The 25,093-nt window shown below is 46.5% G+C and overlaps 1 protein-coding gene across 4 annotated transcripts; it reads left to right on the top strand.

The window, feature by feature from the left end:
* Nucleotides 1-3,302: 3,302 nt before the first annotated feature.
* Nucleotides 3,303-24,498, top strand: ALDH3A2 (aldehyde dehydrogenase 3 family member A2). Of its 4 annotated transcripts, none has more exons than XM_038759133.1 (12): nt 3,303-3,378; nt 6,634-6,799; nt 7,788-8,019; nt 8,851-8,936; nt 10,297-10,505; nt 14,398-14,515; nt 15,830-15,971; nt 16,547-16,713; nt 18,760-18,859; nt 20,095-20,330; nt 21,574-21,681; nt 23,224-24,498. In XM_038759133.1, the coding sequence occupies exons 2-11, from the start codon at nt 6,647-6,649 to the stop codon at nt 21,652-21,654; spliced, it is 1,524 nt and encodes a 507-aa protein (XP_038615061.1). In that variant the 5' UTR covers nt 3,303-3,378; nt 6,634-6,646; the 3' UTR covers nt 21,655-21,681; nt 23,224-24,498. The 4 variants fall into 4 exon arrangements, with proteins under 4 accessions (XP_038615061.1, XP_038615060.1, XP_038615063.1 ...); XM_038759132.1 differs by having other exon boundaries at nt 3,324-3,382; XM_038759134.1 differs by lacking the exon at nt 3,303-3,378 and adding an exon at nt 5,813-5,823.
* Nucleotides 24,499-25,093: the final 595 nt, after the last annotated feature.

Below are 25,093 nucleotides of genomic sequence, written 5' to 3'. Positions count from 1 at the left end.
ATCGTATTTATTGAGCGCTTAACTATGTGCAGAGCACTGTACTAAGCGCTTGGGAAGTACAAGCTGGCAACATATAGGGACAGTCCCTACCCAACAGTGGGCTCACAGTCTAAAAGGGGGAGACAGAGAACAAAACCAAGCATACTAACAAAATAAAATAAATAGAATAGATATGTACAAGTAAAATAAATAAATAAATACAGTAATAAATATGTACAAACATATATACAGGTGCTGTGGGGAAGGGAAGGAGGTAAGGTTGGGGGGGATGGAGAGGAAGGAGGGGGCTCAGTGTGGGAAGGCCTCCTGGAGGAGGTGAGCTCTCAGTAGGGCCTTGAAGGGAGGAAGACAGCTAGCTTGGCGGATGGGCAGAGGGAGGGCATTCCAGGCCCGGGGGATGACACGGGCCGGGGGTCGAGAAGCTGCCCAGTTTGTAGTTAATATTTTCATCTTTCCCGTTGCACCGGGTTTGGCACCCTTTTCCACCCTTCCCTCAGGCCCGTGCATATCCAAAATTTATTTATATTAATGTCTGCACCACCATCTAGACTGTAAGCCCATGGGCAGGGAACATATCCACCGACTCTGTCATACTGTACTCTCTCAAGTGCTTAGTAGTGCTCTGCTCACTCCAAGTGCTTAGCACACAGTAAGCGCTCAATAAATACGATTGAATGAATGCTCAAATAACTGCCATTGATTAATTGACAGGCCAACCTCTCTGTCGCTCTGGTATAGCTACAAATGCCAAAGTGGGAAGGTTTAAGTAATTTCGGTGACCTCAACTATTCCAATAGGTTCCAAAGATAAGAGGAAGTGCAGGGCAAGGGCAAGAAAGAGATCAAGGATCAGGCTGAGGATGACTAGAGATAGAGAGAGAGAGCTCTCAGCTCAGTGCCTGGCACATAGTAAGCACTTAACATTCATTCAATCATACTTATTGAGCGCTTACTGTGTGCGCAGCACTGTACTAAGCCCTTGGAAAGTACAATTCGACAATCCCTACCCAACAACAGGCTCACAGTCTAGAAGGGGGAGACAGACAACAAAACATACTACTGACAGGCATCACTAGCATCAAAATGGTCAGTCAGAGATGGGAAGTTCGGTCTCCACTTTGGATTCTTCAAACAAAAACAAAGGACCAGTGTAAACACCAACAAATATGAAAACCAAAAATAAAATAAAATATGAATGTTTAAGTTAAGAAACCAAGATAGCGCCTCCAGAGAACATGCGACTTGAGTGTACATTCTAATAATAATAATAAAAATGGCATTTATTAAGCGCTTACTATGTGCAAAGGACTGTTCTAAGCGCTGGGGAGGTTACAAGGTGATCAGGTTGTCCCACGGGGGGCTCACAGTCTTAATCCCCATTTTACAGATGAGGTAACTGAGGCACAGAGAAGTAAAGTGACCTGCCCAAAGTCACACAGCTGACAATTGGTGGAGCCGGGATTTGAACCCATGACCTCTGACTCCAAAGCCCGTGACCTTTCCACTGAGCGACGCTGTGTCTCCTGCCAAATTGTACTTTCCCAGTGTTTAGCCCAGTGCTCTGCACACAGTGAGCACTCGATCAATACGAACGAGTGACTAAATACAGTTTCCAAGGTCATGGGTTCAAATCCCGCTCTGCCAATTAATAATAGTAATAATAATAATAATGGCATTTATTAAGCGCTTACTATGTACAAAGCACTGTTCTAAGTGCTGGGGAGGTTACAAGGTGATCAGGTTGTCCCACAGGGGGCTCACAGTCTTAATCCCCATTTTACAGATGAGGTAACTGAGGCGCAGAGAAGTAAAGTGACCTGCCCAAAGTCAAACAGCTGACAATTGGCGGACCCGGGATTTGAACCCATGACCTCTGACTCCAAAGCCCGTGCCCTTTCCACTGAGTGACGCTGCGTCTCCTGCCAAATTGTACTTTCCCAGCGCTTAACCCAGTGCTCTGCATACAGTGAGCACTCGATCAATACGAACGAGTGACTCAATACAGCTTCCAAGGTCATGAGTTCAAATTCCGCTCTGCCAATTCATAATAATAATGGCATTTATTAAGCGCTTACTATGTGCAAAGCACTGTTCTAAGCGCTGGGGAGGTTACAAAGTGATCAGGTTGTCCCACGGGGGGCTCACAGTTTTAATCCTCATTTTACAGATGAGGTAACTGAGGCGCAGAGAAGTAAAGTGACCTGCCCAAAGTCACACAGCTGACAATTGGCGGAGCCGGGGATTTGAACCCATGACCTCTGACTCCAAAGCCCATGCTCTTTCCCCTGAGCCATGCTGCTTCTCTATGTCAATGTAACAATTGTGCCACTTAAATTCTCTGCGCCTCAGTGACCTCATCTGTAAAATGAGGATTAAGACTGCGAGCCCCCTGTGGGACAACCTGATCACCTTGTGACCTCCCCAGCGCTTAGTACAGTGCTTTGCACGTAGTAAGCGCTTTATTCCCTAAATAACTGGGAGGACATTGCTTGGCTACAGTAGAGAAGCAGAGTGGCTCCGTGGAAAGAGTACGGGCTTTGGAGTCGGAGGTCATGGGTTCAAATCCCGGCTTCGCCACTTGTCAGCTGTGTGACTTTGGGCAAGTCACTTCACTTCTCTGGGCCTCAGTTACCTCCTCTGTCAAATGGGGATTAAGCCTGTGAGCCCCACGTGGGATGACCTGCTATAATAATGGTAGTTGTTAAGTGCTTACTATGTGCCAAGCACTGTTCTAAGCACTGGGGAGGATACAAGGTGATCAGGTTGTCCCACGTGGGGCTCACAATCTTAATCCCCATTTTCCAGATAATAATAATAATAATGTTGGTATTTGTTAAGCGCTTACTATGTGCCAAGCACTGTTCTAAGCGCTGGGGAAGGATACAAGGTGATCAGGTTGTCCCACGTGGGGCTCACAGTCTTCATCCCCATTTTACAGATGAGGGAACTGAGGCCCAGAGAAGTGACTTACCCAAAGTCACCCAGCTGACAAGTGGCAGAGCCGGGATTCGAACCCCTGACCTCTGACCCCAAAGCCCGGGCTCTTTCCACTGAGCCACGCTGCTTCCCCCTGATCACCTTGTGACCTCCCCAGCGCTTAGAACAGTGCTTTGCACATAGGAAGCGCTTGATAAATGCCATTGTTGTTATTAATAAGTGTCATCATTAATTAATTAGTTCATTAACCTCGCTTTTTCCTTCAAAAGCAGGCCCCCTCACTCGCCTGGGCGTCGCCTGGCTGTCCTTCTCCTCAGCCGGGGGGGGGGCGGACCACGTGACGCGGAAGCAGCCAATAGGGTTGCGTTCCGAAGGGAGGCCCCGCCCACTTCTCGGCCGGACTGCGTTGGAGGGCTGAGGGGAGACAGCGGGCCCTGACAGGGTGGGTGAGTGCCTGGGAGGGGGGTCGTCGCCATGGAGGAAGGCTGAGGAGGGGGTCTTCATCGGCCTGGGGGGGTCGGCCAGGGCGGGGCGTTATCAATCGTATTTATTGAGCGCTTACTCTGTGCAGAGCACTGGACTACTGAGAGCCCTTTTAGACTGTGAGCCCACTGTTGGGTAGGGACTGTCTCTCTATGTTGCCAACTTGGACTTCCCAAGCGCCTAGTCCAGTGCTCTGCACGCAGTAAGCGCTCAATAAATACGATTGATTGTACATATGCATATTTATTACTCTATTTTACTTGTACATACCCATTCTATTTATTTTATTTTGTTAGTATGTTTGGTTTGGCTCTCTGTCTTCCCCCTTTTAGACTGTGAGCCCGCTGTTGGGTAGGGACTGTCTCTAGATGTTGCCAACTTGGACTTCCCAAGCGCTTATTTTGTTAGTGTGTTTGGTTTTGCTCTCTGTCTTCCCCCTTTTAGACTGTGAGCCCGCTGTTGGGTAGGGACTGTCTCTTTATGTTGCCAACTTGGACTTCCCAAGCGCCTAGTCCAGTGCTCTGCACACAGTAAGCGCTCAATAAATACGACTGATTGTACATATACATATTTATTACTCTATTTATTTTACTTGTACATACCCATTCTATTTATTTTATTTTGTTAGTATGTTTGGTTTTGTTCTCTGTCTTCCCCCTTTTAGACTGTGAGCCCGCTGTTGGGTAGGGACTGTCTCTTTATGTTGCCAACTTGTACTTCCCAAGCGCCTAGTCCAGTGCTCTGCACACAGTAAGCGCTCAATAAATACGACTGATTGTACATATACATATTTATTACTCTATTTATTTTACTTGTACATACCCATTCTATTTATTTTATTTTGTTAGTATGTTTGGTTTTGTTCTCTGTCTTCCCCCTTTTAGACTGTGAGCCCACTGTTGGGTAGGGACTGTCTCTAGATGTTGCCAACTTGGACTTCCCAAGCGCCTAGTCCAGTGCTCTGCACACAGTAAGCGCTCAATAAATACGATTGATTGTACATATACATATTTATTACTCTATTTATTTTACTTGTACATACCCATGCTATTTATTTTATTTTGTTAGTATGTTTGGTTTTGTTCTCTGTCTCCCCCTTTTAGACTGTGAGCCCACTGTTGGGTAGGGACTGTCTCTCTATGTTGCCAACTTGGACTTCCCAAGCGCCTAGTCCAGTGCTCTGCACACAGTAAGCGCTCAATAAATACGATTGTATTTGTGCATATACATATTTATTACCCTATTTATTTATTTATTTTACTTGTACATACCCATTCTATTTATTTTGTTTTGTTAGTATGTTTGGTTTTGTTCTCTGTCTTCCCCCTTTTAGACTGTGAACCCACTGTTGGGTAGGGACTGTCTCTATATGTTGCCAACTTGTACTTCCCAAGCGCCTAGTACAGTGCTCTGCACACAGCACTCAATAAATACGATTGATTGAGAGCTCACCTCCTCCAGGAGGCCTTCCCACACTGAGCCCCCTCCTTCCTCTCCTCCTCCTCCCCTTCTCCATCCCCCCCGCCTTACCTCCTTCCCCTCCCCACAGCACCTGTATATATATATATATATATATATATGTTTGTATGTATTTATTACTCTATTTTATTTGTACATATTTATTCTATTTATTTTATTTTGTTAATATGTTTTGTTCTGTTCTCTGTCTCCCCCTGCTAGACTGTGAGCCCACTGTTGGGTAGGGACTGTCTCTAGATGTTGCCGACTTGTACTTCCCAAGCGCTTAGTCCAGTGCTCTGCACACAGTAAGCGCTCAATAAATACGATTGATTGATTTGTTGATTGACTGTCTCTATATGTTGCCAACTTGTACTTCCCAAGCGCTTAGTCCAGTGCTCTGCACACAGTAAGCGCTCAATAAATACGATTGGATGAATGAATGTGCTAAGCGCTTGGGAAGTACAAGTCGGCAACACATAGTCCCTACCCAACAGTGGGCTCACAGTCTAAAAGGGGGGGACAGAGAACAAAACCAAACATACTAACAAAATAAAATAAATAGAATAGGTATGCACAAGTAAAATCAATCAATCATATTTATTGAGCGCTTACTGTGTGCAGAGCACTGGACTAAGCGCTTGGGAAGTACAAGTCGGCAACACATAGAGACAGTCCCTACCCAACAGTGGGCTCACAGTCTAGAAGGGGGAGACAGAGAACAAAACCAAACATACTAACAAAATAAAATAAATAGAATAGATATGTACAAGATAAATAAATAGAGTAATAAATATGTACCAACATATATACATATATAAAGGTGCTGTGGGGAAGGGAAGGAGGTAAGATGGGAGGATGGAGAGGGAGACGATTGATTGATTGACTGTCTCTATATGTTGCCAACTTGTACTTCCCAAGCGCTTAGTCCAGTGCTCTGCACACAGTAAGCGCTCAATAAATGCGATTGATTGATTGATTGACTGTCTCTATATGTTGCCAAGTTGTACTTCCCAAGCGCTTAGTCCAGTGCTCTGCACACAGTAAGCGCTCAATAAATACGATTGATTGATTGATTGATTGACCGACCACTCCCCCCCACCCCCCCGCCCCTTTCCCACCTGAAAACCCCCCTCAGCGCCGGGCACCCCCTAGCAGCCAACAAGTGCTGAGCCCCATCGTGGCGTAGGGACCGCCCCTGGCCATTCAGTCGTATTTATTGAGCACTTACCGCGTGCAGAGTGCTGTACTAAGCGCTTGGGAAGCACATGTTGGCAACATATAGAGACGGTCCCTACCCAACAGTGGGCTCACAGTCTAGAAGGGGACGATCTGTCCTTCCCAAGCGCTTAGTGCAGCGCTCCGCGTGCGGTAAGCGCTCAATAAATACGATTGAATCAATGAATGAACAAATGTCTCCCCCTTCTAGACTGTGAGCCTGCTGTTGGGTAGGGACTGTCTCTATATGTTGCCAACTTGTACTTCCCAAGCGCTTAGTACAGTGCTCTGCACACAGTTAAGCGCTCAATAAATGCAATTGATTGAATGCACGCAGTAAGCGCCCCATAAATACGAATGAATGAATGACAGTTGGTCACGTATGGCCTGGACGGTCCAATGTCCCAAATCCACTTTCGGGGCCAGGAAGTGGAAGGGGAGGGTTTCGGACCCGTGGCCTACTCTCGTCCCACCCCCAGATGATGACGGAGGGAGCTCAGGGCTTTTTTTTTTTTCCCCCCACACACACTTTCAATAGTTGCCCAGAAGCCATGGAGAAGATCGTCCAGCGAGCCCGGGATGCGTTCGCTTCGGGTCGGTCCCGTCCCTTGAAATTCCGAATCCAGCAGTTAAAGGCCCTTCAGCAAATGATCAAAGAGAAGGAGAAGGAGATCCTAGGAGCTATTTCAAGAGATCTGAACAAGGTATTGTGTTCCCTAAGGTTTTCTGCAAGCTCCCTTCGCTGACAAGCTTTAGACGTGGTCATGGGTTCAAATCCCAGCTCTGCCACTTGTCAGCTGTCTGACTTTGGGCAAGTCACTTCATTTCTCTGTGCCTCAGTTACCTCATCCGTAAAATGGGGATTAGGACCGTGAGCCTCACGTGGGACAACCTGATTACCTTGTATCCTTCCCAGCGCTTAGGACAGTTCTTTGCACATAGTAAGCACTTAACAAATGCTATTATTATTATTATTTAGAGGTCAAGAGGGACTTTAGGAGTCGAGGACGTGACCTAGATTCCTTCAGAATTCCTGACCTAGCCTAGTCTCCAAGGGGGGCCTGTTGTGTGGGGTTGTGAGATTGGGCCAGGATCAGATCAGGATTGGGTCAGGATCTTGTCGGAGAGTTATTGTCCTTGTGCCTTGAACCCCCATCCATACAGTAAAGTGGAGCATGACTGCTGAGGGTGGGGCTAGGGAATGAGGGGGTCAGTGGTCACCCCTCTTTTCCCCCCACCCCCCAGTGATCAATACCATTCCCCAGTCCCTGCCCCTGGAAAGGAAACAGTGATAATAATTGTGATATTTGGTAAGTACTTACTGTGTGCCTGGCACCGCATTAGGCTCTGGGGTGGATACAAGCAGATCTGATCGGACACAGTCCCTGTCCCATATGGGGCTCACAGTGATAGAGGAGAGAAGGAAGCATGATATAGATGGAACAGGTTTTTTTTCCAAAAGTGTGAGTACGTAATATGGATACCCCCAAATAAATTGTGAACCCAGCAAAAGTGTCTTTTGGTTTTCCCAAAGTGCTTAATATAGTGCACTGCATTCAATATGTGCCCCTGAAATACAACTGTCTGTTTATCAGAAAGTACTTGCCCAAGATATCTGTGTGACCTCTGGAGTAATCTTTGGATATTGTCTCCTGGCCATTTAGTCATTTTTCGATGACCTGTATTTCATAGAGTGAATACAATGCCTACAGCCATGAAGTCATAGGCATCCTTGGGGAGATTGACCTCGTGCTGGAGAAACTTCCCGAATGGGCTGCTCCGGAGCCTGTGAAGAAGAACCTCTTGACCATGATGGATGAGGCCTACATCCACTCAGAGCCATTGGGAGTGATCTTGATTATAGGGGCTTGGAACTATCCTATTGTCCTTACTCTGCAACCATTAATAGGAGCCATTTCTGCAGGTATGGGATTTACCTTCCTGGTTTATTGGGAGGGTACTGTTTTCTCAAATGGATGGTTTGGACGAAAAGTGTAGAGTAAGTGAGTAGTGGTTTTGTTCTTGGTTGTTATTGACTTACACCAGAAACCTGTGCCTTGATAATGCCTGGCAATTTCCTAATTCTTTTCTGCTGAAGTGCTCAGGGTATACACTGACCCAACTCATCATATTTGTAAAGCTCTCAAGATTCAGTGGCCTCAACAAGGGTCAGCTGAGATTCTAGCTCTGTTGCAGCGTGATCCAAGATTTAGCTTCTCAGGGCCTCAGTTTCCATGTTCATATAAAGGGCCTGATGGCAATAGCTACCTCACTGGGCTCTACTACTAGGTGTTTTTAAAGCTCTTGCTAAATGCCAATGGCTATGTTAATCAACTGTGCAGACTCCAGAAAAATAACATGCCTGCTTGGGGCAGGCGGGACTGCCTGCTGACAAATAGGGAGGAGCATGAGGAGATTAGATTTCTGTGTGGGAGTAATCAGAGCTCCTTTCCAGAGGGACCCAGGGAAGTAGGAGAGGAGGCTGCCTGTCACTAACAAAAGCACGATCAATATTATCCTTACCCAATCACAAATGTAGTCAAAATAACAGAGGAGATAAACATTCTCTCCCTCCCTCCCTTCCTTCCCCCACCCCCGCCACCCCTTTCCATCCCACACACCCAAAATGAAATCTGTGTGACCCAGGGGTTTCTGATGGAAGGAGGTGGTATGAGGCATGGAGAGACAGAGTTGCATTCCGGGTTTTTGCAGTCAAAGAGGAAGACTATAGGCCTGGTTTTTTTTTATTGTTTAGGGAACGCTGCAATAATCAAGCCATCTGAACTGAGTGAAAACACAGCCAGTCTCTTGGCCAAGATCCTCCCACAATATTTAGACAAGGTAAGCACTGTACTTCCTCAAGGTATTTGTATATTGAGGCCGGTACTAATCTTTCTGCTTGTATACATTGAGGTGGCAGAGAATCCTATTTTTATTTGCAAAACCCTCATAACAGAGTTAACCAAGGAAGTAGACCAGTAGACTGCATTAGGAAGAGAATCCAGAGGAATCAGACCACTGCTGTTGTGCACTTTGGTGGGACAGATACACCTTCTTCTCATTTGGCCCCAATTGTATTTGTGAGCTGAAAATAGTGGCACAGACCATGTAGTACAGTGGGCCTTCGGTTCAAAGTCAATGCCGCCGGTGGAGAGGGTTCAGTGGGGACTGCAGTCCCTGTAATTAGAACATTGAAATGAACCTGGCTCAACCTGCCGTGCAACTCACCTAGTCTACACTGAAAACCCAATGTGTACGTGCTGTTTCATAGTCAAGGCATCTATTCAGCTCTCAATAAGTAGATTCATAATATAGCACTGTCCCCTTATAACTCCCACTCAAAAATCTCGGGTATAATAACAAGTCCATAAACCTCAGGAGGTTCCCATCTCTGAGATGGCTCTTGGCCAGCTCTGTGTTAATAGGTCTCTTGGTGCTCAATAAGAGGCCAGATGTTGAATCACAATAAATCTGGGACTGTGTAGTCTTACTGTACAGCCTTGCTTTTTCCCCCTCCCCCCCACTTTTTTTCCTCTAAATAATCACCAGCGTCTCAGATTTCATCATGAGGAGATTTTGAAAAGAGCGTCAAAAATATATTCATAGTATATAGAATGTCAGGATTATAATCTTTCTCCCCACTGAAATTCTGAGCCTCCCATTTCTGTTCGTAGCAGCTCTCTGCCTTTTCCCTGAACTCTGGTGGATTGACCTATTGAGAATAATAGCGCTACGCATACTATTTTGGTAACCCCGCCTCTTCTGTTTCAGACATTCACTTTTTGGAGAAGAGGAAGAACTGGGAGGGTTTTCTGAATCGTAAAATCCCGACTGCCAGTGATTCCCCTATCACTGTGGACTTACTTTAGCCCATTTTCTACCCCCTGCCCATTTAAGGTCTGGTGATGACAGTGGTCCGCAGAGAAGCAGGGATGAATGAGTCTGCTTTGTTCCTACCCCAGTAAGGACCGTCGTAGACGTGCTGCAAGTCTGAGAAGTATGAGTGGCTGCTGGGGAGCTGATGGGAGGAGATTCCAGTAGATGAGGAGAATATTATCTTCTCCCTTTTCAGCAGAGAAATGTGAAGCGACGTTTAGAAACGGGTCTACTAGGAAAGGGAGAGTGAGCGACAAAAAAATGGAAGGGAAGTGTAGTACTTTGTTACCCCAGACTTCTGCCTGCATCTTTCTGTTTCTCTTAGGAGTTGTACCAGGTTGTTAATGGTGGTGTTAAGGAGGCCACTGACCTTCTGAAGGAGAGGTTCGACCACATTCTCTACACGGGAGGCTGCAACGTTGGCAAAATAGTCATGGAAGCGGCCAGCAAGCACCTGACCCCCGTGACTCTGGAGCTGGGAGGGAAGAGCCCCTGTTATGTCGATAAGGACTGTGACCTTGATGTTGCTTGTAGGTGAGACTCGCTCTCTGGGGTTGGATTTTTTGCATAAGGGACGAGGGCTAGGTTTGGAGGTACTGCTTCTGCATTCACTGGCATCAATGGTGTTAACTGAGTGCCCACTGAGTGCCGAGTTCTGTACCATTCAGGGGATAAGTACAAGAGGAGCCTAATACTGCCCTCAGAGAGCATACAATTTAATAGCATTATTACAGTGCTTCCCTCTGTCTATTCCACATTGATGAGTCAATGACCCATTGCAGAGCACCTGCAGAGGATTATTCTAAGTACTTGGGAGACTACAATAAAAGTAGATGATGTCAGCTCATTTTGGGAAGCGACCTGTCCACTAATTCTGTTGTATTGTACTCTTACAAGTCCTTAGTACTGTACTCTGCACATAGTAAGCGCTCAATAAATACCACTGAATCATTGATGTGGCCCCCTGCTCTCAAGGAGCCTACTATCTAAAGGGAGAGACAGAAAGACACACCCTGTTGATTATCCTCAGAAAAAATGCCAAAACTTCTTTTAGAAGTGTATCTGGAGAAAGCGATGCAAATTATTTAGATCAAGATATTCTTAGGTGCTTAAACACAAGTGGTAAGTGGCATGATAATTCAGGGAGAAGATGGGCTTTCAGGAGGGCTTTGAAGATGGGGAGAGCTGTGGTCTTCTGACAAGATGGGAGGGTGATCCACACAAGCAAAGGGGTGAATGTGATACAGTTAGAGGTGGAAGGAGGGAGGAGTGAAGCCAGTCAACTGGGGTGTAGTGAGCAGAGAGTGGATTAAGTAGGAAGATGAGAAGGACACAGCTGATGGTGAGCCTGGAAGTCAGAAGTTGGGAGCCATTGCTTTAGATTATGGGACAGGCACTGTGTCTGAATTAACCTTCAGGTTTTCTTCCTAGTCCTTTTTACGGTGGGTGCACTTCCTAGATGTTACTGTGGATTGTGCAGCTCTGTTACTCTCACACGCATTCATCAGTGCAATTAGGGTTTACTTTTACTCCGAAACAGGGAGACAATCCTCCAGAGGGAAGGAGAAATTGCCATTTTCTCTCCTTTAAAAAGCCTCTCAAAGTCACACTGTGGGGGTGGGGAGGGCATTTTCCTATGTCGAATGCCTTCATCTCCATTACTCTTTAAAATGGAACTGCAGAGGGTACAAGTCCACTTCTCTTTTATCGACATAATCCCTGAACACCCTGTCAACCCCTCCCCCTCCAGGGCCCTCCTTTCTTATCTTAAGCTGGACTAGATCATTATCTGGGCATTCTTTCTTTGAATTTTGGCCTTCTTCAATCATGCCTGAGCAGCCTCACTGGCAGATCGGTCCTGGGTCCCCAAAAGGAGCATTTCTTCATGAGAGTATTAAGCAAACACTTATCCTGTAATGAGAATGTGTTAGGAACATCCTCGTAAAAGATTACCTCCTGATGGTTAACTTTGTTTATCCTCCCTTTCCCAAAGTAATATTTTGAAATTTAAGCAGATCTCATTGTTTCCACGTAGACCTGTCATTTAGCTTCCCAGGCTTGGGAGTCCGAAGGTCACGGGTTCTAATTCCGGCTGAGTCACTTGTTTGCTGTGCGACCTTGGGCAAGGCACTTAACTTCTCTGGGCCTCGGTGACCTCATCTGTAAAATGGGGATTGAGATTGTGAGCCCCATGTGGGACAAGAGACTATCCAACCTGATTTCAATCAATCAATCAATCAATCAATCGTATTTATTGAGCGCTTACTATGTGCAGAGCACTGTACTAAGCGCTTGGGAAGTACAAATTGGCATCACATTTGCATGTATCTATCCCAGCGCTTAGTACAGTGCCTTAACAAATACCATAATTATTATTATTAATAATAGCTGTTGGTGTGCGAGGGGTACTGATGTCTACTGTCAGCAGTGTTTGTAAGTTTCAAGGATTTATGCTGACTGATCGTTTTCTGATCTCATAATCAGTCATGGTATTTATTGAGCGCTTACTGTGTGCAGATCACAGTACAAAGTATTTGGGAGAGTACACAACAAAGTTGGTAGTCGTGTTCCCTCCCACAAGGAGCTTTCAGTTTAGAGGGACTCAGACATTAAAATAAATTAGGATATATACATAAATGGTGTGGGGCTGAGGGGCTGAAGATCAAAAAGGGGACAGATACAAGTGCTAGATGATGCAGAAGGGAGAGGGAGTAGGGGAAAAGAAGGCCAAATTGGAGAAGGCCCCTGGAGGAGTTGTGATTTTAATAAGGCTTTGAAAGTGGGGAGAGTGTTGGTCTGGCATATATATATATTGGGGGAGGGAGTTCCAAGCCAGAGGAGATGAAGTGGGCAAGGAGGTGGCAGCTAGACAGATGAGATGGAGATACGATGAGTAAGTTGGCATTGGGATGGTGGGAAGTATTCACTGCCCAAGCAGGGGGTTTAGTGAAACCTTCCTTGGGATGAAATGGAATGGCCATCTTTCCCTTTACACCTGAAGAAAGAACTGATTGGACATCAAATATTATTATTATTATTATTGTATTGGTTAAGCACTTATTATGTGTCCAGCACTCATCTATGTGGTGGGGTAGATAAAAGTTATGAGGTTGGACACAATCTGTGTCCCACATTGGGCTCACAGTAGGAGGGAAGAGGAACATAAAAGTTGGCCATCCCTTCCTGGCCCATAAGTTATGTCCTTTTGGCTTCCAATATCTGAAAGGAACTGACAACATTTGTCCCTCCAGTGTGAGCAGGAGGGGTTGCATTCTCACCTGCCAAACTTGGTACCTGGTCAGCCGTGATGACTCGCTACATCTGGAGCTCTGGAGGGGCCCAGGTCAGGCACCTGGGGCCCCTGCTGGGGCTCTGGGGCCTGAGGTGGGCGAAGATTGCTGATCGGGGCCTTGGGAATCTTCAGAGCCTCGCCGGATCCTGGCACCAGCCTGTGTTTTGCCCACCCTGTTGGGAAGAGGAAAAAAAATCCAGTGGGTGGGACTGGCTTCTATAACGCCTTCATGAAAGCACCTGTGGGCAGCGTGTGATGAGGGTGAACATTTATTCTAAGCCCACCCACCCACCAGGACTGGGGAATGCTTCTTACCAAGGACTTGGTTGGGCCTGCATTTTTCTAGACTTGAGCAAGTCCAACTCCTTCCTCTTGTTATTGAACAGCTATTTGAACCAACTGCCAAAGTCTAATGATGGTGGAAGAACCTGCACAGAGAAGCAGTGTGGCCTAGTGGATAAAAAACGGGCCTGGGAGTCGGAAGGAACCGGGTTCCAATCCCGGCTCCGTCACTTGTGGGCTGCGTGACCTTGGGCAAACCACTTCTCTGTGGCTCAGCTACCTTGTGGGTAAATTGGGGATTAAGACTGTGAGCCCATGTGGGACAGAGGCCTGATTAGCTTGTAGCACGAAACGAAAGCCATCAAAAACTAAAAAAGAACTGTGGTGTGGAGAGCATTGTTTTCCATTTAGAGTCTAGAGAGAGTATTTGCTGTTGTGATAAGGTAAAGTGTTATTATTCAGGAGGGCCAGGGTGTTCTCTCCTGATCTCTTTTACCTTTACCCCTTTCACTCTTGCCCGTGTCCAGAGCAAAGGTCACCCGCTTCCATCCAGGGTTCCCTCCCCCTCCGCTGCCTGTGTACTCTGCCAGCTGGGCATCAGGCTAAAATAACTGACAGAAGGCAAGAAGCTATTTGTGCTAGCACTGCCCTGGCCCCCCATCCAGTTGGGCAGAGTAGGAGATCAGAACTCTCCCCCAGGGAATGGGGCAAGGTGCGGCGTTGGTCTGTGCCTCAGGTGCCCAGAAGGCTGAGCAACAGCTGTAAAGGTAAATGTCAGGCCAGGCTGTAGTGCTTGTACACTGGATGCTAGTTGGGGACATGTTGGTTGAGCATTTGCATATTTCTCCTCAGGCGCATAACCTGGGGAAAGTACATGAATTGCGGGCAGACCTGCATCGCCCCTGACTACATACTGTGTGAGCCAGCCATCCAGAACCAAATCGTCCAGAAGATTAAAGAGATGCTGAAGGTGAGGGCTCCTGCTGCTCCAGCGTGCTTTATAAGCATGTGGTTCTGCGAACGGGCAGTGGGGACCCCATAACCCCGTTCTTCAGCCTGCATTTCACGGTCCTAACCTTGGGGATTACAGGCAGAGCTCTTTTTTAATCATTAGAAATGGGTGGAGCTGGGAGAACTGGGGAGGTGGGGTTTGGGATGTGTATGCATGTGTGTGAGAGAGTCCTTAATAAAATTGGGCCCAGGCCCAAAGGGGAGCTTTGACTAACAGCTGTTTGGTGTTGGGGGCTTGGTAGCTCCCTGAAATCCCTCCCACTTACCCTTGTGATGTCCTAAGTACTCCTTCTCCTCCTTTGACTGTTTTTTGGACCATCGTATGCCCGATGCTGCTCTCGGCAAGGCGTAATCCGGGAAAGGAATTCTGTGCAGCGATTCCCAATTCAGAGTAGCCTTCATCAATCGCGTCTCTATCCCTCAACACTATCCGACCCCTGCGGAGAGAGTGCCCTGGAAGGTAGAGGTAATTGATTTGGCGCCACAGACCAGCAGTCCTCCTTCAGAGGCTCCCCGAGCATCACCATGTCCGCTGGATTGATGACCTGTCCTACAGTCCCTCGGGGCTGGAGAGACTGGGGGAGAGTGGCCCTGCATCCCGAGCTCATCCAGGCAGCTGCTATCTCCTAGGCCAAACTCTCAAGGTGACGTTAATGGTATTTGTTAAGCACTTACTATGTTCGAGCACTGTAGATCAGCGCTCAGCACAGTGCTTGGCACATAGTAAGCGCTTAATAAATGCCATCATTATTAAGATAAACAGGATGGACACGGTCCCTGCCCAACATGGGCTCGCCGTCTTTAAGTGGGAGAGAGAATAGGTACCACATCACCATTTTACCGGTGAAGAAACTGAGGCCCAGAGAAGTGAAGTGACTTGTCCAAGGTCACACATTATTGGTTTGCAGTCATTCAACAAGTTGCTTCCTGGAGATTTCCCAACAGAAAGCATGCTGGGTCAGTCAGTCCCCTGTTGGGTTTGAGTGGAAATGTGACTGGAAGCTGACTATTAAGAAACGTCTACATTTAGAGGATTTTGTTTATAAATGGGGGTGAATTTTCTTCTGGGAAGCCTCCACTATTGTATGAGGTGTGGGTGTGTGTTCACCTTGTCCACTGGAGTGGTTGGTACCCAAGGCTTCTGATCACACCCCCGAAGAGTTTTAGGGGAGTATTATTATTACTGTTTTTATATTTAAGCGGCTACTGTGTGTCAAGCACTATTTTTTTCCCTCCTTAATGTTATTTGCTCAGTACTGCCCTTTTTTCCTAGGAATTCTACGGAGAAGATATCAAAAAGTCACCTGACTATGAAAGGATCATCAACGTTCGCCACTTTAAAAGGTTAACAAGTTTGCTCGAAGGACAGAAGATAGCCTTTGGAGGAGAGTCAGATGAAGCTACCCGCTATCTCGGTATCTTCTTTCTCTTGCTCTGGGAAAAGTGGATTTGTTGGCTTCTCCTTTTGCTGCCATTCCCTATTTATTCCTGTCTCTAAGGCATCCTCTGTTTTAGCCACTTTTGAGTTCCTGGGACAAGTTGGCATTCATGGTGGATTTTTGTTGCCCAGTTATTTAAATGCTCTCCTTTTGAGGCCCTGATTCTTGTTTTTGTGATGTTTTCCCTAAGGAGCTGGATAAGCAACGTGGTCTAATGGATAGAGCATGGGCCTAAGAGACAAAAGGACTTGGGTTCTAATTCCAACTCCACCACTTGCCTGCTCTGTGACCTTGGGCAATTCACTTCACTTTTCTGTGCCTCAGTCACCTCATCTGTCAAAAAGAGGATAAAGATTGTGAGCCCCATGTGGGTTAGGGACTGTGTCCAACCTAATTAGCTTGTATCTATGTGAGTGTTTAGTTCAGTGCCTGGCACGTAGTTCATGCCTGGCCAATTTCTGTTCCTCCCAAGGAGAAGGTAAAGCTTCCACACCAATTTTCTGTACTTCTAACCCCCTTTGACCCACGGGACTGTTTCTTTTTCATTACAGCTCCAACTGTCCTCACAGATGTGAACCCAGAATCCAGAGTGATGCAAGAAGAGATTTTTGGTCCAATCCTCCCATTAGTACTCGTGAAGAATGCAGATGAGGCGGTAAAGTTCATCAATCAACGAGAAAAGCCCCTGGCCTTTTATGTGTTTTCCCGTAACAAACAGGTACCTTTTTGAATGACCCTGACCATCTGTTTTAGCTTTAAGTTTACATCTTTCACATAGAAGAAAAGGTTGTTTGAGCCTAGCCACTAAGCTTATTTGTTGAGCGCCCATTGTGTGCTAAGCACTTGGGAAGACTATAGTAGAGATAAAAGTCACACTTCCTATGCAAGAAGCTTACAGTCTAACAAGGAAGGGAGTAGGAAATGGACATCATAATTTACAAATAGGAAGTTTTCCAATAATAGAGTGGGAGTTGGAATGCAAGCATGCAACATGGGGTTTGATTTGGCAAGGAGGAGACCATTGATGACTGAGAACAGTGGCCCATTTCCTTGAGTGAGTCTTCATCTCTTGGGTCAGGTGGCCATGGGGCTGTGACCCAGTCCTCCCTCTGTTCTTCCCTTTCCTCCTGTTCAACAGGTTGTCAGTTGAAGCCCTAGATATAAGGGTTGCAAGAGATGCAGTGGCTCACAGTGTGAAAGGGTGACAAGTTCTCCAGTCCTGATTCATCTGCCTCCATTTTTTTATGGTATTTTTTAAGCACTTACTATGTGCCAGGCACTGTACTGAGCACTGGGGTAGATAAGAGCTAATCAGGCAGGACACAGTCCCTGTCCCACATGGGGCTCACAGTCTTAAACCCCATTTTACAGACAAGGTAACTGAGGCACAGAGAATTTAAGTGCCTTGCCCAAGGCCACGCAGCAGACAAGTGGTGGAGACGGGATTAGAACCCAGGAGTCCTTTTGACTCCAAAGCTCGTGCTCTGTCCACTAGGCCACACGGCTTCTCTTTGAAGTAGACTGGTCCAAAGGGAACCTGGACGGGGGCAGTTTGACTTGGTCAGTCCTGAACTTGATTTCTCCATTCTAGAAAAAGGCATTTAATAATACTACTTGTGGTATTTATTAAGTTCTCCTTGGGTGTCAAGTACTGGGTAAAGTTAAAACCATGGGAATGAATAAGCCATGAGGTGAAGTGAAATTTTTGTTTCTTTGTTTTTTGGGGGTTTTGGGTTGGTTGGGGTTTTTTTTGTTATTGTTGTTTTTGTATTAATCGTACTTGTTGAGTGCTTACTGTGTGCCAGGAACTATACTATCTACTAACTGCTAGGGTAGATAAGACAGTCAGGTTGGACCCAGTCCTTGTACCACATGGGGTTCATGGTCTAAATTTGAGGAAGGAGGATTGCAAATGAGGTAACTGAGGCCCAGAACAGTTGAGTGACTTGCCCAAGGTCACATAGCAGCAAAGGGCAGAGCCAGGATTAGAAGTCAGATCCTCTGTCAGGCCCTGGTTTTTTCCATTAGATCATGCTGCTTCGTAAATTTAACTTACAGAATAGTTTTGTTAGATTTCAGAGTTTGGAAAGCCCATTCTAAAGCTGGATGGGGTAGCCTCTCACTATCCCCAAATCTGACAAAGAGGACTGGATTCTCTGTCTTCCCCCATTACGGTCTCAGCTTCTTGAGGGCAGGGAAACTCTCACTTTATTCTGAACTTTCCAAGTGCCTTTTACACTTGGTACTGCACCAAGTGGGTGCTCAGTAAATGCCGCAGCTACTGCTCTTTGGGAATCAGTCACTGCAAATACCAAACTCAAGAGTAGGAAAACAGCCAGAGTGGACAGCTGCCCAACCAGCGATACTAGATGGGGGGATAATAATAATAATAATAATAGCATTTGTTAAGCGCTTACTGTGTGCAGAGCACTGTTCTGAGCGCTGTGGGAGATACAATAATAATAATAATAGCATTTGTTAAGCGCTTACTATGTGCAAAGCACTGTTCTAAGTGCTAGGGGGATACAATAATAATAATAGCATTTGTTAAGCGCTTACTATGTGCAAAGCACTGTTTTAAGCGCTGGGGGGATACAATAATAATAATAGCATTTGTTAAGCGCTTACTATGTGCAAAGCTCTGTTCTAAGCGCTGGGGGTGGGGGGAATACAGGGTGATCAGGTTAGGCAGAGGTGGTGAATGCTGGGGATTACATAATCAGTCCTTCACCTGACAGAAAAATATGTGTGTGCTTTCTCCCAGCTGATTAAGAGAATGATAGACGAGACCTCCAGCGGCGGGTTCACCGTCAATGACGTGGTTATGCAATTCACTCTCAGCTGTTTGCCATTCGGAGGAGTTGGTGAGCACGAAACTGTAAAATGGGGATTAAATATCTGTTCTCCCTCCTACGTAGACTGTGAGCCCCATGTGAGATGGAATATGTCTGACCTAATTAACTCGTACCTACCCCAGCGCTTAGAACAGTGTTCGACACATAGTAAGCACCGAACAAATGCCATTTAAAGAATCAGAGGTGGCAGAATTGGGATTAAAACCCAGGTCTTCTGATTCCACTAAGTCTCGCTGTTTTCCTGCTGCTGCCTTTACTTTCCACATAAAGAAAGCTGGGAAATGCCCACTTTGGCTTCAACACACACACACACAGGCAAACCTCTTCAACCACCAGGTGCACATAGACAAAGACTAACATTTGACCAAAGATTCAGCTTTATCGGGGTCCTAATGATAAATATGAATTCTGGGAAGTTACTCATGTCCCCGCCTCCCTTCCCCCCAAATCAGACCTCCACTTGGGGGAAAATCAATCAATCAATCGTATTTATTGAGCGCTTACTATGTGCAGAGCACTGTACTAAGCGCTTGGGAAGTACAAATTGGCATCACATAGAGACAGTCCCTACCCAACAGTGGGCTCACAGTCTAAAAGGGGGAGATGGAGAACAGAACCAAACATACCAACAAAATAAAATAAGTAGGATAGAAATGTACAAGTAAAATAAATAAATAAATAAATAGAGTAATAAATATAAAGGCTATCCCTTTCCTGGCTCACCCTTCATGTAGAAAGAAAGCGAAAAGACCTTGTCTCAGTGGTGGGGCAACCCATAGCTCATCGCTGTTTACTGAACCTGATGTACAGTTTGCTCAGACACACTTTCTAGGACTGCATCACCAAATGGTTTGGGCAGCCTGTCGTAGAAAGCAAAGCGGGTCCTCTGAAGTCCCCGACCGACTTCAGGAAACATGGCCAAGAATGTGCCTTTGGCTAGGGAACAGTTGTAGCTTCCTGTCCTGGGGGGAAATCTGCTGATAAAGTATTCCTGAGAGAAGGTGTTTTCCTTTTTGATCCCATGAAAAGTTTTTAAAACACCAATTTAGCTGACATTCCCGGAGTGCACTTTAGGAAACCTTTATCGGTCTCACTTTGGCCACATTAATGAAAGTATTAAGTGCCCACTGTAGTCCAAGCACTGTGCTAAGCACTAGGATCGATAGAGGATGACCAGATCAGTCGTGGTTCTTTACCTTAACAAAGCAAATCTCCTTTTTTTCCCACTCCTCTATAACTTTCAGGTTCCAGTGGAATGGGGGCATACCACGGGAAACACAGTTTCGATACCTTCTCCCACCGCCGTTCCTGTTTAATCAGGAGCTTCAGAGGAGAAGTTGCTAACAAGCTCAGATACCCGCCTAATAGCCAGTCAAAGGTGGACTGGACCAAAGTTCTCCTATTGACACGATTCAGTAAAGGGAAAATGGGTTTACTTTTCCTCGCTTTCCTGGGTGTGATAGCGGCTGTGATGTGGAAGGTGAGTGACAATGATTTTCATCATTGAAGTTTCGTCTGTCATTCCTGTATATATGCTTGTATATATTTATGACTCTATTTTACTTGTACATATCTATTCTATTTATTTTATTTTGTTAGTATGTTTGGTTTCGTTCTCTGTCTCCCCCTTTTAGACTGTGAGCCCACTGTTGGGTAGGGACTGTCTCTGTATGTTGCCAACTTGTACTTCCCAAGCGCTTAGTCCAGTGCTCTGCACACAGTAAGCGCTCAAATACGATTGATTGATTGATTGATTCCACAGGGGCTGACTGCTAGGACCCTTCTCTTCGCCTCTCTGCTATTCTAAGGGCCACTTCTTGCCCACTTCCTCTCTCGCACTGACTGTCTTTCAGGAGCATGGGAGAGTTGGGGCTTGTTTCCAAAAAGAGCCAAAACTTGACATTCTGGCATATTTATCTAGAGGGGTTGCCTGTTAAGGCAGCACCTACTCAGGAGAAGTTATAGTGGAGCGGCTGCTGCCCGTTTCCATTTCCGCATGTCGTAAGGAAAACGCAGTGTGCAGTGGTGATATACTGATTGGTGTGCCAGTGGTTGCTTGGTGAAGGGTCTCTGGAGAGTGGGGCCCCTGCCCTTCTGCTGCTAGTAGATTTAGGTAGCTTTCCTTTTTTTTTTAATGGTATTGGTTAAGAGCTTACTATATGCCAGGCACTATACTAAGTGTTGGGGTAGATACAAGCTAATCAGGGTTGGACACAGTCCATTCCACATGGGACTCAGTGTTAATCCGCATTTTGCAGGTGAGGTAACAGGCATAGAGAGGTGGAGTGATTTGCCCAAGGTAACACAGCAGACAAGTGGCAGAGCCGGGATTAGAACCCAGGTCCTTCTGACTCCCAGCCTGTGCTCTATCCACTATGCCTTACTGCTTCCCAGATAATTTTTAGTCAAAATGATTAAGTCACAGAGCGCAGTTGGGACCGGGCCTTTGACGTCTCTGTGCGGTGCTGCCAGGTGTCCATTCATGGGAGTTTTTTGTCCCTGAGGGCAACAAGGAGGGGGTGTCTGCCTCTCTCCTGCTGAAGCCTAGACTGGCTGGGAGGGAAGAGCCGAAATCCTGAAGGGAAACGCGTCAAGGACAACTGCTTTTAGAAAGGCGGTCCTCCCGTTGGAACTATCTTAAGATTTACGGATGGGTTGGAATCCCTCTGTTCCATCCTTGCCTGGGGAGAGGGATGCATTTTAAATCATTTGGGTTTTCTCAGAAATACCAAGCGACGCTGAGGCGGCAGGCCCTGTGGGTTTATCTGGTAGCCCCCCAATGGCGTTGGTTCAGTAAACAGTGATGAGCTACTGGTTGCTGTACCAGTGAGGTAGGAGCTTTTCGCTTTCTTTTTGCATGAAGGACGGGCCGTGGAGGGGACAGCTTTTCTTTCCTCCAGGTGGAGGTTGGGGGAGCGGGGAGGCGATGGGGGGGGACCCATGAGGCCCACTCCCACCTCCATACCCCAACCCTTGTCTCCTTCACGGGCCGGAGACTCAAGTTCTCAGCCTTGTCCCCCCCAGCGCTTTTTCAACATGAATTTCAGGCCCTGGGCATCAGGGGAGCTGGGCAGAGGGAGTATCTAGGGTGGTTGCAGGCGGATGGATGTCCGTGACCCGAGGGAGCGACTGGTGAGAGATAGACCCAAGGGACTGGGAAATTGTAGTCCCGGGATGGGGATACCCCGGGTGGGCTGTGCAGACCCCTCCCCCTGGGGCAAAGCTCGGGTTATTTCCTATCCCCAGCTGAGGTGCCTGCCCTGGAAAACTTCCTGAAAACCGGGGAGGACCACACAACGCAGATTCTCCATTGTGTTTTGTTCGCCGTTTTACTCTGGTGTGAAAAGAGAGATAGCAGTTTAGGCAAATCTTAGAAAAATCTCCGCACTGTACTCCGTGACTGGTGATGATGGGGACAGATCTATGCCTAGAACGAAATATTCCTCTATCTGCCCCAATGGTTAGGGACTGTCTCTATGTGTACTTCCCAAGCGCTTAGTACAGTGCTCTGCACACAGTAAGCGCTCAATAAATACGATTGATTGATTGATTGATTGATGGCCACACTGTGAAGGTGTTTATGGGAGAGGGATAAGAGAGCCTGGGGGGAAAAAAGCACAAAGCTCGCAGTCCTCTCTGTTATCACTTCTTCCTTTCTCACATCCCTCTATGATTTGAACAAATGACTCCAGTCACTCCTGTAACCCTTATTCCCCTTTATTTATATCTATTCATTCGGGAGGGTGGGGAAGGCAAAGTATTGTTTTTTCTTCCTTGGGCCCTGCTGCCTTGCTACTGTTTGATCTGCTTGGCCCGGAAAGTGCTGTTTAAAACTTAACATCTGAAAGGCAAGACCATTTTTGTAAATGGGGCTGGAGCCCTCTTATTTCTTCTATCACTGATTCAACTAGGATAATAATTACTGAGAACAGATCATGCGAGCCGTTTTTAAAACTAGATCTATTAGCTTCATCTGCATCGGTAGCTTACAGTCATTAATAGATTTGGGTTATGTTTAGTTTTACTTTCCTCCACTAACTGAGCATCTTCGGTTCAGTGATTCATCTTAAATGGTTTACGGAACCAAGTCCGGACCAACTAATGAACTATTTTAATTTGGGAATGTAGCCTAGTGGAAACTTTCTGAATTGGTTGAGGGAAGGGTACCCTGCTTATTGTGAGCTGCTGTTTGCTTAGGGAGGAGGCGTGGCTTTGGAGTTATGAAATGGACTTCTTTTGCTTAAGAAGTGACACTCCCTTCCCAAGGGTTTATAGATTATTAGTATTTGCGCAGTGTATAAGTAGCATCCTGAGGATGCGGCTTATGTACAAGACTAACCTATTTTTTTTTTATCCCTTTGTCCCTCTTACAGATTACACACAACTGAAGAAGCCCTCGCAGGGCCTTTGAACTTATCCCTTTCCTGCCCGGTTCCTACATTAATTATTTTAAATCAACCCAAAGGTATCCCGAATGTAAAAATGCCTACGCACATACCAGCAAACCGAAAGCAAAAACATGCAATTTCGTAGAGCAGGCAGCTCTGTCCCTTGGTCAAAGATGATGCAACCTGGGTCAACTGGTGCCTGTGTGCTAATATCGGGGGTCAAGTCGGGGAAGGTCAGCTAGAATAGCTTCAAACACAAGCCTGCCTGGTGAGTGTGTTGTCCCCAGTGGGGTGGGGGTAGAGCCCAGAGTCCAAAGAGGGCACAGGAGCTGGTACTAGGTCCACCTCCCTCCCTTCCTTCCTGAACCCCAGGTTTGTTTTGTTTTTTGATAGCATTTGTTAAGTGCTTTCAATGTGTCACACACTGTTCTAAGCACTGGGATAGACGCAGGTTAACTGGGTTGAACACATTTGCCCCACTTTCTATGTACAACCTGATTTGGATCGGTCCCACCCTCCCGTAAGCAGCCAAACAGAAGGAAATAGCCAAACGCTCTCCAGCCCGCTTTTCTGACCTCCAGCTGAGCAGACATCCGTCCTTCTGAACTATTTCCAGAACTTGTTTCCGCTTCCTATCAGGTCTCAAGCTTGGCTCGTGAAAGCCTGGGAGACTCCTTGGTTTGGGATCAGTCCCAACAATAGTAACTTGCTTCTGATGCTCCCGCTAACGAGGCTACCTTGAAGCTTCTTGGGACTTCGGAAGGCTGTCTGGAGGTTGCGCTACCTCTCACAGACAAAGTTTTGGGGGGTCACACTTACCCTGCTGTAGTTTTCTAATCCTCGAACAGGCCTCGGTCAGGGGGGTCTTGGTTCTCGACGTTGGCTCGTCCGGGCTTCAAGCTTGCATTTGCTGGCAGAAAAGCAGCTCCGCTAAACCCGTGCTTCCGAGAGAACTGGGATGAGAGAAGAGACTCTTGGGCTCACCTCTTCCATTCTCTGACATAACCGGATCAATTCATTCCTAGCAAATGGGCTGAATAACCTGTTTTAACAAACGGAGTTGATGATTGAATATTTACTACAACAGTGGTCAATTTAGAAAAAAGCCTTTGAGGGCTGTAAAAATTGAACAATATATTTTTGCTTCTGTGTTAAAATTGCATATGACATTTGCCTTCTCTAGATAAATTATTTGATTGCTGGAGTTTACTCAATATATAGTCACTGTAATTAATAAAATGGAAACGGGTTGCGTTAGTATGTGATTGTTTACACCCCCTCTTGGGTGAGATAGATGGAGACATCTCAAAAAAGCAAACTACTGTCAAAGGCATCTCCCAGCCACACATGACTTGTTGGTCTCTAGCTTCAGCCGCCTTAAAGCTCAAACCTTATTTCATTTGCATTCATTCGTAGTGCTCGTCTTCTAGCTGATAGAGAACTGGGTGGCTTTCAGCACCTTTGCTTTGCGTGAGCCCCTGCGCACGCACACGCTGAAATGTCTGGTGATCCGTGTGCTCAAACAGGCTGCTGTCAGTTTGCTGTCGCTCACGTTTGTGAGGTGGCCCGAAAGGCCAGTAGGTGACAAGCGGTCTCGAGATTTTACCATCCACTGCCTCATCTTCCTTAGTATTTATGAAGATGTCAAACCAACCGGCCCCGCTTTTGCCCACTGGGTTCTGGGGAAAGCGTTCTGACAATAGTCCACTGTTAGAGCGTGGCTTTCTAGCATACTTTTCTGTGTATGTCACAAGCACCAGGCAAGGAAGTGGATCAAATTTACACCCCCTCCCCCTGCCACACCCCGATTAGTCTTTGGAGCCGGTGTCTCCACTCAACACTGGAAATTTTTCTG

This window comes from Tachyglossus aculeatus, chromosome 17 (assembly GCF_015852505.1).
Source record: "Tachyglossus aculeatus isolate mTacAcu1 chromosome 17, mTacAcu1.pri, whole genome shotgun sequence".
Classification (NCBI taxonomy): domain Eukaryota; kingdom Metazoa; phylum Chordata; class Mammalia; order Monotremata; family Tachyglossidae; genus Tachyglossus; species Tachyglossus aculeatus.
Note: the sequence above shows the minus strand (reverse complement) of the source record. Positions and strands in the feature narration are given on the sequence as shown.

Excerpts from the sequence above, each read along its gene's own strand:
- ALDH3A2 (XM_038759133.1), top strand. The coding sequence starts at position 6,647 with ATGGAGAAGATCGTCCAGCGAGCCCGGGATGCGTTCGCTTCGGGTCGG. Across the intron at positions 15,972-16,546 it reads TGAAGCTACCCGCTATCTCG|CTCCAACTGTCCTCACAGAT; the intron begins GTATCTTCTTTC and ends TTTTCATTACAG. Across the intron at positions 16,714-18,759 it reads TGTTTTCCCGTAACAAACAG|CTGATTAAGAGAATGATAGA; the intron begins GTACCTTTTTGA and ends GCTTTCTCCCAG.